This window comes from Cantharellus anzutake (assembly GCF_015039405.1).
Source record: "Cantharellus anzutake strain C23 chromosome Unknown EI90scaffold_9, whole genome shotgun sequence".
Taxonomy (NCBI): domain Eukaryota; kingdom Fungi; phylum Basidiomycota; class Agaricomycetes; order Cantharellales; family Hydnaceae; genus Cantharellus; species Cantharellus anzutake.
Window position 1 is genome coordinate 1,064,819 of NW_024066959.1, and position 17,031 is coordinate 1,081,849.

The 17,031-nt window shown below is 49.5% G+C and overlaps 6 protein-coding genes across 6 annotated transcripts; 4 read left to right on the top strand and 2 right to left on the bottom strand.

Moving 5' to 3' along the window:
* Positions 1–1,071: 1,071 nt before the first annotated feature.
* Positions 1,072–2,161, bottom strand: EI90DRAFT_3119007 (uncharacterized protein; the record flags this gene model as incomplete). Its single annotated transcript, XM_039063167.1, has 6 exons — positions 1,072–1,104; positions 1,174–1,296; positions 1,357–1,467; positions 1,536–1,817; positions 1,886–1,951; positions 2,006–2,161. 6 exons carry the CDS (start codon positions 2,159–2,161, stop codon positions 1,072–1,074), a joined length of 771 nt encoding a protein of 256 aa, XP_038920026.1.
* A 1,020-nt stretch (positions 2,162–3,181) lies between these two features.
* EI90DRAFT_2663507 (beta-lactamase-like protein) lies at positions 3,182–4,655 on the top strand. Its single transcript, XM_039053427.1, has 8 exons — positions 3,182–3,269; positions 3,336–3,432; positions 3,495–3,602; positions 3,658–3,770; positions 3,824–3,910; positions 3,969–4,122; positions 4,187–4,320; positions 4,374–4,655. The coding sequence occupies exons 1-8, from the start codon at positions 3,202–3,204 to the stop codon at positions 4,447–4,449; spliced, it is 837 nt and encodes a 278-aa protein (XP_038920027.1). The 5' UTR covers positions 3,182–3,201; the 3' UTR covers positions 4,450–4,655.
* A 1,659-nt stretch (positions 4,656–6,314) lies between these two features.
* EI90DRAFT_3119009 (FMN-dependent alpha-hydroxy acid dehydrogenase) lies at positions 6,315–7,940 on the top strand (the record flags this gene model as incomplete). The annotated part of the gene is made up of 5 exons (XM_039063168.1): positions 6,315–6,487; positions 6,580–6,676; positions 6,733–6,941; positions 6,994–7,700; positions 7,777–7,940. 5 exons carry the CDS (start codon positions 6,315–6,317, stop codon positions 7,938–7,940), a joined length of 1,350 nt encoding a protein of 449 aa, XP_038920028.1.
* Positions 7,941–8,231: 291 nt separating this feature from the next.
* EI90DRAFT_2663349 (uncharacterized protein) lies at positions 8,232–9,339 on the top strand. The gene is made up of 6 exons (XM_039053426.1): positions 8,232–8,677; positions 8,738–8,770; positions 8,835–8,865; positions 8,917–9,000; positions 9,052–9,121; positions 9,184–9,339. Exons 1-6 carry the CDS (start codon positions 8,522–8,524, stop codon positions 9,236–9,238), a joined length of 429 nt encoding a protein of 142 aa, XP_038920029.1. The 5' UTR covers positions 8,232–8,521; the 3' UTR covers positions 9,239–9,339.
* Positions 9,340–12,148: 2,809 nt separating this feature from the next.
* Positions 12,149–14,187, top strand: EI90DRAFT_3279746 (terpenoid cyclases/Protein prenyltransferase; the record flags this gene model as incomplete). The annotated part of the gene is made up of 9 exons (XM_039066706.1): positions 12,149–12,212; positions 12,269–12,321; positions 12,380–12,547; positions 12,597–12,836; positions 12,885–12,971; positions 13,035–13,501; positions 13,565–13,585; positions 13,643–13,971; positions 14,027–14,187. Coding segments are annotated over 9 exons (1,510 nt in total), but the record flags the coding sequence as incomplete, so codon positions are not given.
* A 765-nt stretch (positions 14,188–14,952) lies between these two features.
* Positions 14,953–16,941, bottom strand: EI90DRAFT_2968457 (chitin synthase III catalytic subunit). The gene is made up of 10 exons (XM_039055623.1): positions 16,523–16,941; positions 16,241–16,451; positions 16,131–16,186; positions 15,932–16,067; positions 15,844–15,866; positions 15,624–15,778; positions 15,494–15,564; positions 15,300–15,424; positions 15,189–15,237; positions 14,953–15,136 (listed from the first exon to the last, which is right to left on the bottom strand). Exons 1-10 carry the CDS (start codon positions 16,604–16,606, stop codon positions 15,099–15,101), a joined length of 948 nt encoding a protein of 315 aa, XP_038920031.1. The 5' UTR covers positions 16,607–16,941; the 3' UTR covers positions 14,953–15,098.
* Between the last annotated feature and the right edge of the window lie 90 nt (positions 16,942–17,031).

Below are 17,031 nucleotides of genomic sequence, written 5' to 3' on the forward strand. Positions count from 1 at the left end.
CAGCGGATGGGACTCGAGAATCAAGCCCTGATGATTCAGCTGGGTTTGCCGATTCGGGACGAGACGAGGGGCAGCGAGCAGTGCGACAGTGAGACTCCGCGCGGAGTGGGCGCAAAGTGAGGCGAACTTACGTGGGAAACACAGCACGAGTAGTCTGAAGCGCACATATAAGTTCCCAGCCCTGCTACAACTAGGTGAGGACTTACCAGTCCGGAAGGTACAAGCACGAGGGCAGCAAGCGCTAAGGAAGCGGGAAGGACGATCGGCGCCAAAGGTGAATCATTCAAGGAAAGCCATTCGAATCTGCTCAGAGTAGTCCTGCCTAGTCTATATGATCAAAGAGAGAGCTGCGGAAATGATCTTGGGGCCTGAGGATGACAACATTTCGCCCTTGTGCATGTCATGACGGGTCTCGGAGCCTTAGGAACCCCCACGCTGAAATCAACAGCAATGATCGGCACTTGCTGAAGCCCCCACATGCCGTATAACCCCAATCCCTATGGTCTCCGTTTCCATGTTCCATGAACAAAGCACCGCGATTTGCATATGATCTAGGTCCCTAGAGCTTTCGGACTCTTGCGCCACTACACTGGCCATCTTGATCCACACCACCCTCGGTTCCAGCTGGTACCATCCCTGTCTTTCCACACCTGGGAAAGGGTGTCCACCACCTCTGTTCTACTCTCATTGAATGATTCGCGTGTGGTATCATTCGGCGTCAAGTCACAAGGATCAGTTGTTAGTGGAGGATCTGTTCTAGGTCAAGCTTTGGCTGTCGGGGTTTTTGGAGCGGATTGTTTGTCATGAATTTGTCTGATCATCGGAAAGTTTCGACGATAATTCATTGTGATTCGGATCATGGAGTTGGCTGTGCATGTGGTATTGGACTGTAACTTTCTGGGGTGGACGACCATACGCTAAAGGGGAAACCGACAGCCCCCGTCTGGCTAACCGCCTTTGGCTAGAGTGCCGCTACGAGGGAGAACATCATTGATATGAAAGTATACACGACTTGAAACCAATGTGGGTCATGAAAATGGAGCGCCCAGGGAAATTCTGGGCCCAAATCATTCATTCAAATCTCTTAGGGCAAAATTGCCACCACTAAGAAAACGACAAGGGGTTGGGCGAGCTCAATTGTATGTGTGTGTTTCTTTTACTCAAATTACATACCTGACTGCCCTTCCAGTGAAATATCCAAGGGACGAGAATCCTCTTTACGAACTTTGGAGCAGGGGGAAACTCGACGTCCTTCGGCAAGTGATACACAGTATACATGAGCAACGGATGAGGGCCCTATACAGATGTAGTCGATTGAGCCGTAAATAGTGTGGAGCGAAAGCCTGTCGTACGCACCAAGGATCTGATATGAGCCATGACAGCTTTATCCATTTCTTCGAGCTGCTTCTCCGTCATCCCTGATGCTTTGATATTTTCTGGATCAAGATAAGTTATCTCAGCTTGCAACTGATGCGAATGAACATTATGAGAACACTGCTCGCTCGTTTGAGATATCGCGTGGAAGTGTTGCTCACATGCGTAGTCAGCGGAACGATGAAGGTGTCTATGATCGCCTTCAGACGAGCGCCGTCAAATGCCACAGGCTCTTTCTGAGTTCGAGACGCGCTTTCCTCTACCGTATCGCGAAGGCCCCATTTCGTGCCAATGGGAAGACAGTTGGTGAGATATGTTTTCATCTCCTCGATTTTGGCGTGAAAAGTTTGGTGCTCGGAGAAAATGGTCTGGGTTTGGGTAAACGATTCTGGGAAATGTGTAAAATAGAGGTTTTCCTCGATCCAATGATGATTTATGATGTACTGAAAAAAGAGTTTTATGTTAGAGAAATATATTGGGATATTCCCGCCCCCAGTGGACGTGAACGCACCCCGACCCATTGTAAGCAGTATCCGACAAAGGCTCGATGTTTCTCCTCGGGGACAGTCAGTGCTTTCTGCTCGCTGGGAAATCAGCACTCTCTTTGTTACGGGGCCAATGGCAGACGTACTTCATATACGCTCTTCAAACCTGTTAGTATGATGGTGTGGAGGTTGCTCATCTCCCAGCGGGGTTTGTCGAAGCCTCTGCGCACTGGACCCTTGGTATGCGGACGAAAAACCTCCAAGGCATCCTGCAAAACCTTGACGGTGTCAGTGGCGCTCATGGTGTCCAAAATGTCAGGAGAGGACAGGGGGAGGCAACTCGTAGTAGGAGATTATAACCGGCAGAAGCCATGCCATGCCGATCCTTATTCGTGCCTGGCGAGCTGCGGATAGCAAGGCGAAGGCGACTAGCTAATGTGAAATTTAGGTGCATTGGCTTGGCTGGCACGCGCTTAACCCTTGTACCTTTCTGCCTTTCTTCGTATTTCTTTTATGATGGACGCTGCTCATGTTACCCCAGGTGATTTTCAGATAGGATTGTTGTTGTTGCTGTCTCTTGTTACCCCGCGGTCGCGTGACGACGCAACAGTGTGGCTACCCCTATTGTAATCTACGCGCGTCGAGGTTACATGTAGGGATCGTCCGGATGGGAAATAAGGTAATGAGTTCCCGAATGCGAAGCGGGAATACTAACACAGCCTCAACACGTTGAGGGTTGAAGCGCAAAGTTTTGAATGCACTCAGATAGCATCCGAAATGATGGCTTGGCAGGATCACAGCCTCTACTAAAGTAGGCAAGGCAGCCCAGCTTAGTGTCTATCCTGGCCACCGCCCCGCCGCCCGGTGCAATTGTTCGATAAAAGTTCTACGTGTTTGCTCGTGACAGACGTAGTGTCTATGCGCACGTTTGAGGGCTGGAGTTAGGATGTAATGATTAAATTTGATTGTTTACGATTCGCATAGTCCGCATGTATATCCCAGAATTGACATCCCTCAATTGTCCCATTGTCATGTGGGCCCCTGACCCCAACCCTGTGATGGTGCATGCAGTCTGCGAAAGACATGAACTACGTGGAGGTTCCGGGAACACACACGCAATTGGGAGAATATCGTTGGCAGGACAAGGCGGGCGACGACTTCCTTCGGCAGTTATCCGACCCTCAATTGGCGAACAAATCAAATTCCTCTGAATTCTGGCTGCATGGAGAGAAGAGTTTCAGGTGAATAATGAACGCCGGGGGTGTCCACGTCGTTGCGTGCGAACAATCGGGGGGGCGCGAGTGACGCTACTCGTGTGACGTGACTATCTGCGTGACGTGTGATGTATCGAAGACTTCTCTCACCCATATCCACCCGTTCGTTAAGACGGAACATCGTGCACACTGCGAGGTAGGTCCACCAAAGCTGAATGGGTTAAGCTTCAACTGAGCGAAATGTTGTTCTTAAATCGTGCAGTCGCAAAATGCTAGTGATCCCTGTGCCCGTTCGATCGGACAATTACGCATATCTTTTGGTGGATGAGTCCACTAAGAAGGCTGCCGCTGTTGACCCTGTAGGTAATATGGCTCAATATTCCTCCGCTTTGTTTGCACTCAACGATAACCTCTCTTGTAGTACGATGTGAAGAAGGTAGATGACGCCGCTTTGGAAGCCGGGGTTCACATCGAGGCTATCATCACAACTCATCACCACCATGACCATTCAGGTGGGAATGAGGAATTCGTAAGATTTTTATATTAATTTCTACGATACACACATATAGCATTAATTCTATCAGGTAAGAAAGCATCCAGGGACGCCTGTCTATGGAGGATCGAAGCAGATTACGGCATTGACCAAACAAGTTAAAGACAAAGATGAGTTCACGTTAGGAAATGACATCAAAATAAGGCACGTTCCCAGAATGCTTCGTGTGGCCTGACTGGACAATGCCTTTACTCTAGTTGCCTGGCCACTCCGTGTCATACGCAGGACTCAATATCATTCTTCTTCGAGGATGCCAAAACTGGTCAGAAGGGGGTGTTTACTGGGTAAGTCCCGTTTCTACACACCAATTTCGGGTGCATTAACTAGTACCCGTTTTCTCAGTGATACATTATTCATAGCCGGTTGTGGACGTTTCTTTGAGGGGACTGCAGAGGACATGCACAACTCATTGTCTTATCTGGGAACCCTTCCTGACGATACAGTCGTGTATAATGGACATGAATACACGACTGCTTCAGCAGCATTTGGAGCACATGTGAGTGGGGAGAGAGATTGGGGCCATTTGTGTCACCCGGATGTTTCGTGCTGACGATGAATAGGTTGACCCTAAAAATGAGGCTGTCCAGCAACTTCGGCGCATCGCAAAGGAAGGATCCTGCACGACAGGGAAATCAACAATAGGCGACGAGAAGAATTGGAACGTGTTCATGCGTTTGGACAGTCCTGCCGTTCAGTGCGTATATCACACTTGGAGCGAAGAAACATCCCATTGATTCTGCTTTTTAGGGACTTCACGAGCTCGAAGGACCCGATTGCCTCGTTAGTCAAATTAAGGGAAGCGAAGAATGTATTTCGGGGATGATTGAGATGACCCAAGTGTGATTCGCGCATTTTGCCACGCACTTGCGGAATGTACCCGTCTCTTCCTCGCGCATCGCTACTGGTGGGTAGGGCGTATAGCCGTGGCTGGGGCAGGGGAATTCTTGCATTATTAGCACTGAGGCGCAGTGGGTTGCGCGCGCGAATCCGACAACTCTGCGTTGTGCCTCAGCAGTTGTGCTAATATGGCATATGCGAATGAATATGGTTGTTCTATTCGAATAACAGTGTTGTAGTGAAGCTGTCAACAGTGGATTATCATGTGGGTCTGCCGAATGCACATGCCAGCCATTACAATACTATCGAACTAAGGCAGTTTATGTTGATCAGCGGGGGAAAGACTCAGGCGAACGGGAGCGTGAGGTCGGACTTAAGACGTGTTGTCTAGAGCGCGATGTCAAGCGTGGTTGAGCATCGCACTCAGGTAATCCTCGTCCCTTTATGTCTATCTAACTATGTAACAAAGCAGACAACAACGGTGAAACTAGCGCCTCTGACGCTTTGTGCCACTAAGGGTTTGCCACTCGGCAACGCTTTGCCTGCAGCTCCGCCTCCCCTTTGTCCTCGTGTGGCGTCGGGCTGCCACGACAACAGTTTAGCAGAGCATAAAGCTGTGCAGCCATGTATGTGTCTCATAAATTATGCATGGATCAAAAGGGACCGTACTAAATGCCACCATTTTTGGAATGGGTTAAACGAACATGGCTAGAGCAAAAGGGAAGAAAAGACACAAGAGAACACCCCAGATCGGATGAGCACTAAAATCAACCAGCAGAGTATTTTGTGCAGTGACCCAGGCTGGCCCTGCTTGGGGCTTTTAAATCCAGGCACCAAGCGATAACCGAAGAAAGGATATTTAGTATGTGAATAGTAGATCACTTACTACGTCTTAAGGCAACTGAGGAAGTCAAAGTCCAACCCCGCCATCACGGCTTGTGGGGTGATGGGTGAATGTGCACGTGCTGAACCGCTACAGGTAGAATTGTCGAGCATCAGGTCCGGGAGAATTTAAAATTACAAGCGCCTCAATAAATTGCGATTTAATAGAGGCACGAGATTAATTAGGCTTGTTGTCCACCTACGCTCCCCGCCGTATGCTTGGGACACATTCGCGCCCGCTGCACACATTGCGCCGTACCCTCATCGCATGCTGATGCGCCCAGTCAGCGGTTGCCCGCTCTCTAGATCGATTTTGTTGCCTACCGTTTACCGGATTGATTTCTATTCAAGAGTCTCGAAAGTCGTCGAGGCTCCCCGGTGGGTTTAATATCTTGTTTCATGTGTTGGGCTACGCGCGGCTCAGGGATGGCCATCTAGTTTTGCAATGCTAAGTGGATGACACCCCGGGTCCTAACTTACCCGGCTGCAATTCAAATTAGCGCCATGCAATCCCCCTGTCCTTCCATCAGCTCTTCGCGTTCGCGTTCGGCTGGTAAGCCCAGCGCGACAGTTTCACTGGCCTTGCGTAGTTATTTGCGTTTCGCTGGTACTCTCAGCGCACGCTTACGTGGGTTCAGTGAACTCCGCATGTGGCATCATAACTTTTCTGCTCAGCTTTATTCTCATCCTACGCTTACCATTTTTCGCATCTCCCTCCTCGCTTCCGTTTGCTGTTGCGGTTTCTTCACCTGATGCATGTGTCTCTTCCGCTATTGCTTTCGTATCTCCTTGGATTATCGCTCCTCAGTGTATGTCTTTCTTCATGCCTCTGCGTATGTCTTTCATTACTCCTGTATGTCTTTCGATCTTTGTATTTGCTTCTGCATCCGTTTCTTCAATGGTATTGTTTCGTCGGCCCCACTTGGGCCGAGACTACCCGCTGACCCAGACCGATTGGACCACGTCATCATGAGCGACGACAACGAAGGGAACGCTGCCCAAGCTGCAATCATCAAAGCGATCAGGGATGACCCGTCACTGTATCAACACCAGATATATCTCACCCAAAGACCACCCATTTTTCAGACAGTGGACATGGACAAACTTGAAGAATTAGCTGCTGAGAAACTCAGGAAAGGCAAGTAGCTCCCTGATCTTGACCAGTGTGACGAGCTTTCTGCCCACATGGATCTCTCAGATGAAGACGGGGCTTTCTGGTACATCGCTGGTTCAGCCGGGAAAGGCTTAACTCATTTGGCAAACCGTACGGCTTTCGACAAATGGAGGATTATCCCAGGATGATGGTAGACGCTACCGTGCGGGATTTATCTGTGAGCAGTCAGTCTCCTACTATCGGCTGTTGTGCACTGGACGTATGTTACCTTAGGTCACTCTTTTCGGGAAGAAGTACCCCCACCCTATTATCTTGGGTCCTGTGGGAGTTCAGGGGATCGCGCACGAAGATGCAGAATTGGCCACTGCTCGTGCCGCACAGAGGCTGAAGGCCATATACACACTTAGCACGGCTGCCTCGCGTAGTATCGAACAAGTGGCGAACGAAAACGGAGCTGGATCACGTTGGTTCCAATTGTACTGGTAAGTGTCTGTCGCCTTCGCTGGTTCAAGTCTAAGGACAATGCGAGAAAAGGCCAAAAGATAATGCCATTACTTTATCCCTTCTCAACCGTGCAAAGCAGAATGGTTACTCAGCACTTGTGGTGACCCTCGACACGATCCTCCTCGGTTGGCGGCCTGAAGACCTTAAAATCAACTACCTCCCTTTCATACACGGAGTTGGTTGTCAGATCGGCTTTTCCGATCCCGTCTTCATGACAAAGTGTAACTCTATCCCCATGGATGTGGTTCCGACCTTCCCGTACGATCCAGAAACCTTGAATACACTTGCTGCAGGAAATGGCCCTAAGACTGAGGAGTTCAAGAAAATAATGGAGATTGCCATCAGATGGTTAAAGGACGAAGTGACTTCTGGGTTTTTCAGAACTTGGAGCGACGTTGGGTTCCTGAGAACCAGTTGGGAGGGGCCATTGTTGCTAAAAGGCATTCAGAGTTTGGAGGATGCCGAGAAAGCAATTGATGCTGGGGTGGACGGGATTGTTGTATCCAATCATGGTATGTTTTTCGGATTCTCGGAATTTCCAGACAGTGAGGAGTTATCAGGTGGGAGACAGGTGGACGGCGCAATTGGTTCTCTTGATGCATTGGAGCGCATCATGAAATCTTCGCGGGTTAGAGAAGCTCAGAAGACTGGAAAGTTCACCGTCCTGTTTGATTCAGGCATTCGAACCGGCTCGGATATACTGAAGGCGCTTGGGCTGGGGGCTCAAGCTGTTCTGGGTAAGCAAGCAGGCTTCTGTCATTCGTCAAGCTAGCGTTGCTGAAGCTGGGGATTGAATAACCGTTTGTGCTGCAGTTGGAAGATCCTATATGTACGGTCTTGCATTGCAAGGGCAAGAAGGGGTCGAGGAGGTTCTCAAGATACTATTATCCGACTTGAACGCGACTATGGGGCTGGCAGGCTATAAGGACATTGAAGATGTGCGCAGCAATCTCCTACACCACCTCGTCCGAGCCTGAACGAGGGTGAACGAGCCTTAGAGAATGAATGTTATGCCTGGTGTAGTCGCGACGCGAATAGAGACTTTTTTGACTCCATTACACAAAGGCCGTGCTTGCGCCATGATATCGCGATTTTCCCAGCTTGGCAGTGACTTACATTACCTGATTCAGTTAAAATGACGGACATATTCCGAACAGTTCAGCTGCTAAGCCCCAACTCTGAGTTGGACCGTTTTTTGTGGAATCCTCGGTAGCTTTCGCTGTTGTGCAGGCACATTGTTTGTCTTTGGGGGGAAGAGCTCAGACCGTGGGCGCAATTTGAAGTCCTGCCTAGTCTGGAGTCAGCTGAAGGAGGTTCAACGAAGACAATTTCCTGATGAAGGGCTTTTGAACTGGATCTACGTAAGTCAGGGCTGCTGGAGCAGGACATTACAGGCGAGCGCCGCGCGTGGCAGTGTTGCAACACCGATTGATATTTATGTAACGATGTCAAATTGCGATGCTTGGTCTTGGCCGTGCCTGGCTGCAAATGTAGGGCGCTATTTTAAGGACACGAACCCGGCAGTTGTTCCACGTCCTGTTCTACGCCTCGCTCCGCAATGGCCGCTTTCATTCTGAAAAGAAGCCTCTTCTACCTCTGCCTGCTATCCGTTCGTGAAGGATTCGCGCGGGAGCTCAGCTTCGCGACACCAGCTCGGGATTCGAGCCAGCTGTTTGGCACCTCAAGCGTCAAGTGCCAACAAGATTACGATTGGGTGTGTGACTTCGGACAACGATCCTTAATTCGGCGATGAACGACGTCGTCTTCCCCGTAGGCGAATAATTCGTTGGGTCAAAGTCCATGTTCAGTGAGTGACTGTGCTCATTTGATCCTCGTTCGCGCGTTTACGATACCATTTGCTGTACCACTAGGTAGCTGCGTGGCTCATGGGAGCCTGCGAGGGTACTTCGGGCATCTTCTAGATACATTCTTGACATATCGGTTCAAATGTAGGGTGGGGGACTATGGACTATCTTTCCCCAGAGTGTGAACCTTACAACTCGCCCATGGACAATACTGGGCTACCTACAAGCCAATGTGTGTTTTCCATTGTGCCCCCGCTGTGGCTAACATTTAGGTTTTGAGAAGGTGTTTGTTCATCCGTTGTCTACAATGTGATTGCTGCGTGCGCCGGTTGTCAAGGAGAACCTTATGTCACGTACGTGGTCTGTCTGCGCAACATTATCCGTGCGGTCTGTTAAAGTCGGATGGTTTTTATAGATTCACAAATTATACCGCTAATTGTTCCACTTCTTACATTACGGATGGAGAGTGAGCAAGCTAGACATTGTTCCTAGCGGGAACACCTTCAAATCTTTTCCTTCGTACTAGCTTCCCCGTTTCAATTCCTAGCGACACTCGCATTCCGGCTTGGGCTTATCTCAAACCAAGCCAAAACAATGATTGGTACGTGATCTTTCAGCGTCAGACATCCTGTCTATCGGAGGGCTTGACGATCACCCATTTCGCTAGGTACAATGCCCCCCTTTCTAAAAAGATTGGACGTGCGTAAGGTTTCTTTCACCGTGTGCAAACATTAGCTGATAAATGGCACGCCGACAATTCTTCGCTCACACAGGCAATCCAGAGAATCAGAAACTCAGCAATCCCACCGGAGTCTCCCACTACTCCCCTCCCAAACCTTCTTGCTCCGGTGGGCCCGTTGACGACTCGAGTGGGGGAAGCGGGGGCGGTGGCAGCGGGGGTGGTGGAAGTACTAAAACAGGTTCAATTGTAGGGGGTGCGGTGGGTGCAGTGGCCGCTGTTGCCGCTGTTGCGGCCGTCGCTTACGTTGTTCATGCCAAAACGGCAGCAGCGGGTGCCGTGTCTGCGGCTTCAGCAGCTGCCAAAGGTGCGGCTGCCTCTGGAGGTGCCGGGGCGACTGCAGGTTACGGTGCAGGCGGAGGCGTGAGCGCGGCTGCGGGTGCAGCTCAGGCACCGTTTGCTGCTGGAGGTGTCGCGGGTGCAGCGTCGGGTGTCAGTGCGTCTGTAGGATCGGGCGCTGGAATTGCCGGGAGTGGTGCAGCGTCGGGTGTTAGCGCGGGTGTCGGTGCAACGGTTACTCCTGGAGTAAGCGCTTCTGTTGGTCCGGCCGCTGCCTTCGGCCCTGGAACTACAGCTTCAGCCATCCCTGCTGCGTCAATGGCTCCTGGTGTTGGCGCCTTTGGGGTCGGTGCTAGTGCTGGTTTTGCGCCTGGAGTCGGAGGCTTCGCACCCGCGGGAGGAGCTGGGGCAGCTGGCATGGCACCTGGGTTTGCGGGCGCTGGCTCTGCCTTGGCTTTGGGTCCTGGAGCAGGATCAGGGTCAGTCATTGGAGGCATTGCTGGCAGTGTTGGAGGTGCAGGATTCTGGGGGAGTTTGTTCGGTACATCCAAGAATAGACGAAATGATCCGGAAGGAGCTTATGCGCCCGAAATGACAAGTACGAACAATGATACCTCCTTGCTAATGCCATCCCATCAGTCGCCGTCTTTTCTCAGTGGTTCGACCCCCCAGTCGCCAACGAGGTAATACAAAGTTCTGATCACTCCGTCTTCTCCGACACTAATTGGGCATTTTTAGCCTTGATCCTGGTGTCTTATCCCCTGGAGTGCGAACTCCACTTTCGGTTGGGAGTGAAGTCTCATCCAGTCAGAGTTCCCCGTATTACGCAAGTTACTTCCAGGGAGCTCAGGGAACTAGTTGAAAACCGATACCATGAATCATGATCCCCTTTACAAATCCTTTTCTGTCCGCTACCGCTGTTCTGCATTGACTTATGTCTCATCTGTTTGGTATCATGGGGAAGAGCGCTGGACGGACCCCGGACCCCGATTCCGGACAGACTCCGGCTGGATTGAGGGTCTCCAAGCTCTATCGGACGGTCTTCCTGTTTGTTACACTGTGTTTGCAGACATTTCTAAAATAACGGCAAAATTTCGTGATTCTTCACCGGACCATGATAGGCTGAGCATGAGCCTATAGCGCTGAAGCATCCCTTTCCCACTAGTAGTTTAAACCCATTTCCCGCTTCCTTGTGCTTCGTATAGAACGTTGGGAAACCTCTCCATCTCTATGACATCCCCAATTCGATCTGACAGTGCCTGGGCGGAGATAGGCAGGTGATCAGCTTCTGTTTAGTGGGTGTGAGATCGGGGCTGTCCAGAGCTGCCACCACTGCATTTACACACTATGGCTTCGCGCACCGTGTTGGGCTCACGCTTCCCTGGGGGGCTAGGAATACCCCGAACGGTGTACGAGGGTTGAAGGAGTCTCGGAGAACAGGGGGTTCCAAACGTATCAACTACGCAAACTGATTGCATTCGGGCTCAGTATTGAACCGAACCAGTGCATGATATCTCTACGCGAAATTTGTCAGATCGAACCTTCTTTATCATCATCATTTCCCTTCTCTCGTCATCCTCAGGCGAAATCAAGCAACGAGGCCCCATCTCTTTTCCGTGAAGGTAAGGGAAATACCCCATCCCTCGGCCCTTCCAAGAGTATGAGCCAACCTATTATCACGTTTGCGATTTAGGGTCTTCGGTTCAGCTCTCCGAACCGAACCACCCCATCCCTACATCATAGACACCACAGAACAACCCAAAGAACAAACAGGGAATTCGGGTCAGCTAGTGGATGGAAACACCTCTGAACATGCCCCCAAGTTTGACCCGACAAATAAATAAAAGTGGTATCCTGGAATTAAGTGACGGAAAATTTCGCTTTAAATGTGGCGTGTGCCCCAAAAAACCATCCCCCATGATAAGCATGAGATGTCAGCCAAAGTGTACTCTCGATACGCAGAGAGAACCTAGGCAAGTGACCAGCTTAATTCTCTTTAACGGAGAAAACCGGACAACAAGAAAGGGAGATTCCCTGAAAAACAATAGGGTAACTGACCGGATCGGAAATACAGACCAGTGATCTCATCGATTCCGAACCGGATGTTCGGCACGATAGAGTTCCGGAAGACAAGGTTGCCACCTGGAGATAATATCTCAACGCCTCAATTCACTGGGAACTGTTGCATCAACAAATACGTAAAAAAATAACATGAAATGAGGCAAACGCAAGCGCTGAACGGGTCCCAAAATAGGACAGACTAAGCCGTTTGCGGCTGAATATGTCATCCACGTGATACTGCGATCTGAGATAATGTGGCCAGGCATGAACTGTTCTATCGCACTACCACCGCTCACGCGCTCATGGAGGGAGAACCCAAGGCTTCCCCTACGGACCGCTTCCCAACCGCTACATCGAAAGTTCAGGTATTCAACGATGCGTATCTGCTGATATTTTCCAAGTCTGACTTGTGGCGCTTCAGGAAGAGACAGAAAAGCTTATCCGGACATTGTTCGAGACTGCCAAACCTCAGCGGTAAGTGATGGAAGACCTTTGACACCAACGTTGCAGTTAAATATAAGCGATTGTTCAGATATACACTCAACCGGAATGCACATCTGAACTTTGTCGCCCGCTTCGTCTTTCAAGGGTTCCCTAGGCGCTATATGTCGCAAGATGCAAGCCAGCCATGGTTGCTGTTTTGGACATTCCAATCATTTCAGACACTCGGAGTGAAGTTTGACGATGGCAATCGGACACGGTATGGCACTCGTTCAGATACGCAATATTGTCTCATAGCCTCGTCATAGTGCAGTTTCAACGGTTCTTCGTTATCAGCATCCTCAAGGAGGATTCTGCGGTGGTCCTGGACAGAATGCTCATCTACTTGCTAATTATGCTGCCGTGTGCTCGATAGCCATTATGGGTTTCGCTGGTCCCAACGGGGGATGGGATCAGATCGATCGCGTTAAAATGTACGAATGGCTCATGTCACTCAAACAACCAGACGGCTCCTTTCTTGTTAGTGCGCACGCTGAAGTCGACGTGAGGTCAGTGGCTACTCTATCCTTTTTTGTAGAGTCTCACTCGCTCGTTAGGGGTATCTATTGCCTTCTTGTTGTTGCTACACTTCTCGATATTATGACGCCTGAGCTGGTTGAAGGTCTCGACACGTTCTTGGCAAGGTCTGTTTCTCATACCCAGGGATTACGTTAATTTCTTCATTAACTGACTTCCCTACCGCTCAGCTGCCAGACTTACGAAGGGGGTTTTAGCGCTGCTTCTCAACCCTACTTCTCCGCTTCCGACGCTGACACGAAGCCCAATGGGGAGACTTTACTTACTTACCCTCGGCCACCTCTCGGAGAAGCACATGGGGGTTACACTTATTGTGCTTTAGCCGCATTGGCGCTTCTTGAGCCCATCAAGATGGCTGAGACGCCCCATCAGCCGCTCAGATCGACGACACGTTGGATGGGCTTGAATATCAAGCGCTTATATCGGTGGGCCGCAAGCTTGCAAGGTGCTGAAGTTGAAGGTGGCGGTTTCCGAGGTCGGACGAATAAACTGGTGGATGGTTGTTATAGCTGGTGGGTTGGAGGGCTATTCCCAATTTTGGACGATATTATGGGGGAACCCCTGATGTCGAGGGATGCTGCAGGGAGAGATACTACAGTTGATGAACATGGCGAAGATGAGTGGGCTGATGATGATAGTGCGTGTTTCCATAGAACAAGGTCTTTCACAATCATCTGACTTGTTTTTTCACCCTGCGTAGTCGAAAGTCTTTTTAATCGGCGTACGTTAATTTATTTCCGGCTTCGAGCACTAATATGAAACTTGCCGTTCATTCTAGAAGCACTGCAGAGATTTATTCTCATATCGTCCCAAGCGGACACGGGCGGTTTGCGCGACAAGCCCAGCAAACCAGCAGATGCATACCATACCTTGTACAACCTTTCCGGTCTTTCAGCCGCCCAGCATCGTTTACACCGGCCGCCGCAGGAACGTGAAAGAGTTGCCAAAGCATGGAAGTCTTCTTGGAGTTTACCAATCATTAAGCCCAATGGAAACGCTGTCGAGAGGTTCCCCGATGAGGTAAGGAGGGAGATATTTGTTACAAGCACGTCGTGGGTTGAGGATGAGCCCGCATCGCGATACGTGGGGGGGAAAGTCAATCGAGTGGTATGTACAATGCCTAAGAAGTTGTCAACGCAAAATGCTCACGACCCTCAATTAGAATGCCACTCATCCAGTCTTTGATTTGACTATGACAACCACGAAGGCTTTTATGGATCATTTCTATGCTCAAGGTATTTGACGACAGTAATCATGTAGGATGGTAAACTTTTGTAGTTGTACATAAGGATTGTAGGGCGTTAATTGATTTATTCCACACTTATATGTGATATTTAGCAGTAGTGAGGCCCTCATTAGATGGTGTTTTGTAGGACATTTATGTGACACTGAGGAAGGCAGGACAAAATTATGTCTTGTTGTGAACCTACCATTTTGTTAATACTCCAGACAGCTTGTATGAATATTTCAGGTCGGCATGATGAAATAGTTGTTGGCTATAGAAGTCTATGAGGAATACAGACCCAACTCAGCCAACGCACATTTCTGCCCAATTCAACAAGTTCAAGTTTACGCATCAGAATCTCTTGAATTTAAGAGCACAATATAATGAGCACTTAATATACATCATCTTTGCCAAGCTTCAGCGCTATTTCCCCACTGTAAGCGGGTTATAAGTGTAGTAACCGCGAACGGACATCACGGACGTCCCATGTATCTCGTTCTCATATGGTATGTGCCCAGTCTACATCTAGATTGCACTTGGCCTAGATAACCTATGTCCATGTATGTATATAAAACCGTTGACCAGCAATGACTGAATCTTCAATTGGTCAACACAGGTCGCTTGCTTATCATTTTTTGTCTCAACTTCTCGAGTTCTTGCATCTTTGCTCCAGTCCCCACGCCTAAGCGCCGATAGGCTCGTAACAGGCTGGATTCCCATTGGGGCACCCTGTGCCGAATCCAGGAGGACAAGTCCTGAGGCCCCTGCTTGGAAACCATCTAGAGAGACCTATGTTGCACCCCTTGAAACACCGATGGAGAATTGAGTGTTGATCCACATGAAAGATTCGCACCCGAAAGAATGGCACGAGGAGTAAAATAGAAAAAAGGATCGGAATCAAGTAGTTCGTCGTACAATGAAATCATAAAATGGGGGGAAAGTGATGAGGAAGTTTCAAAACGAAAGCACCCGTCTTTGGGCAAAGGGATAAAAGAAAAGAATATATAAATTACTTCGGCGGGTATAGATACGGGTCTTCCCAGGTGTCTAGAGGAGTTATGAGTGCACGCTCGGGTGTGTGAATAGAAGTCCATCTTACCTTCTGTTATGCTTACCCACCCGCCGAACAATACACCAACCGAGAGTGTCTACGTACGTAAAGGAAGGAACGTTATTGGCACTTGCGTTGACGCAAGCATTTTCTACCCACTTCTAGGATGGTTGCTACGAACGACCCATCAATCTTTGCATTCGTGCCTTTACATATCACCTTGCTTAGAAGGAAGTAGTCCAGCTGGGAGAGCACGAATAGCAGGGCCGCCACTAAGAACCAAACTAAGAAACAAAAAGAAAGATAAGAAGATAATTTCAAGTGAACAGCCCTGAGTGTCAGTTGCCACTTACGTAACGGGCGCCCTTCATCTAACATCCGTACGACAACATAACTTATGATGATGAAATACGCAAATGCGCAACTAATGAACGAAACCCTAAGCCCATAAACGCCAAGTGAGTGGGGACTTTCGAGACTCACAATGCGGGCCAGACGCTGGTAAGGACGAACAATGGCACATTTTGGAGAATTGACGGCGGGTTCGAGGGATTGAATGCCGTCGTAAAGCTAAATGCAGTGTCAAGGGAAATATAGGTAGTGGCGCCAAACAAAATGATGTATATGCCATAGAATGGCTTTGAACAACGTGTGAGCGGACTCAAGAACAAAGGGAAGGAATCTTTTGAACGAAATATCTTACAATCAAACTTGAAGGAGTCCCATCTGATGGTGACAGGGATGAGATATGAGACGACAGGGAAAGTCCCACGGGAAGGGGTGGGACATACCTTCCACAAATTGAGTGGAAACGATGGCGTTTGCGAGCAGACCCCAGAAAAAACCGACTACAGCGCCCATATGCACTGCTGTGACTATAACCAACCCTGTTGAGGATTGTCTAAGGTAGGAGCCTGTCGTAAGAATCTGCAGAGGTACATAAGGTTCAGCCCCCGAGTAGATAGAGCGCTGGCTTGACAACGTATGCACCTGGAGGACGAGCGTGAGCCCGTACATGAGAAGTAGAGCTCGAAACTCTGCACGGCCTTAATCGGAAAGATCGGTGAAACGATTCAGATAGCAAAGATAACGAGACTCACCAACAGCGGCCTCCCGTTTTGAGCATCGCAAAACGAGCAAAAGCACAGCAATTATTGACAAACCGCATGCGATGGTGTTCGCTATGTTCCCAAGATGTCCAGAGCCCGAAGCGCGTGGTATCCCGCATTCAATATTTATGCCGACAGGCGCTACCTTCGTGAAGTCGTAGAGGTTACTTGTTGGGAATTCATCAGGGAAATGTTTGGCGAGCTAATAAAAAGCAACAGTCAGCATAGACAAAGGCTCCGTAGGCGAACCGCTGAACGCGACGTTTCCCGCACCTGTCTGAAAAACAAGTTACAGATGGGGTATGACCCAACAGTGCGGCATAGTGGTTTGAACGCGCCAAATGGTGGAAGGCCCATTACAGAAAACAGACAGCTTTCTCAAAGCCAGTGAAGAAAAGACAAAAAGTAGAGAGCAGGTAGGGAATGATACTCGTGCAGGAAACCGCCCACACGTGGTGACTGTATACGGATATCCAGCAATGGTAATTAAAAGGTGAGTTTCTTCCAGTTTGGTGCCCTGCACCTGAGCAGAACGAGATTGGAACAGAGTCTGCAGAGTGAGGAGAACAGCAAGTGCAAGAGGGGCGCAAATGGAAGGGAAACGGTTAACACTAACTCGTCGTCAGGTCGTTGCTATTCATGAACGCCATGTTGCGACCGAACAATTCCATCATGTTTGCATCCGAGCTTCCTTTATCCGGTAAGGCCCTACATTATCATAACCTGCCGTAACAGTCACAGCCCCACCCGCGAACTTCCGCAACGTGGAGGCCACATTCCAG

What these genes read in the sequence shown, in the direction of transcription:
- EI90DRAFT_2968457 (XM_039055623.1), bottom strand. Translation starts at nt 16,606, where the DNA reads ATGGGCCTTCCACCATTTGGCGCGTTCAAACCACTATGCCGCACTGTT. An exon ending in GGACTCCTTCAAGTTTGATT is followed by an intron (nt 15,779 to 15,843) that starts GTAAGATATTTC and finishes CGTTGTTCAAAG; the next exon opens with CCATTCTATGGCATATACAT. An exon ending in TCGTAGCAACCATCCTAGAA is followed by an intron (nt 15,238 to 15,299) that starts GTGGGTAGAAAA and finishes TTACGTACGTAG; the next exon opens with ACACTCTCGGTTGGTGTATT.
- EI90DRAFT_2663349 (XM_039053426.1), top strand. Translation starts at nt 8,522, where the DNA reads ATGGCCGCTTTCATTCTGAAAAGAAGCCTCTTCTACCTCTGCCTGCTA. An exon ending in TGGGCTACCTACAAGCCAAT is followed by an intron (nt 9,001 to 9,051) that starts GTGTGTTTTCCA and finishes GGTTTTGAGAAG; the next exon opens with GTGTTTGTTCATCCGTTGTC. An exon ending in CAAGGAGAACCTTATGTCAC is followed by an intron (nt 9,122 to 9,183) that starts GTACGTGGTCTG and finishes TGGTTTTTATAG; the next exon opens with ATTCACAAATTATACCGCTA.
- EI90DRAFT_2663507 (XM_039053427.1), top strand. Translation starts at nt 3,202, where the DNA reads ATGTATCGAAGACTTCTCTCACCCATATCCACCCGTTCGTTAAGACGG. An exon ending in AACATCGTGCACACTGCGAG is followed by an intron (nt 3,270 to 3,335) that starts GTAGGTCCACCA and finishes TAAATCGTGCAG; the next exon opens with TCGCAAAATGCTAGTGATCC. An exon ending in CAGGTGGGAATGAGGAATTC is followed by an intron (nt 3,603 to 3,657) that starts GTAAGATTTTTA and finishes TAATTCTATCAG; the next exon opens with GTAAGAAAGCATCCAGGGAC.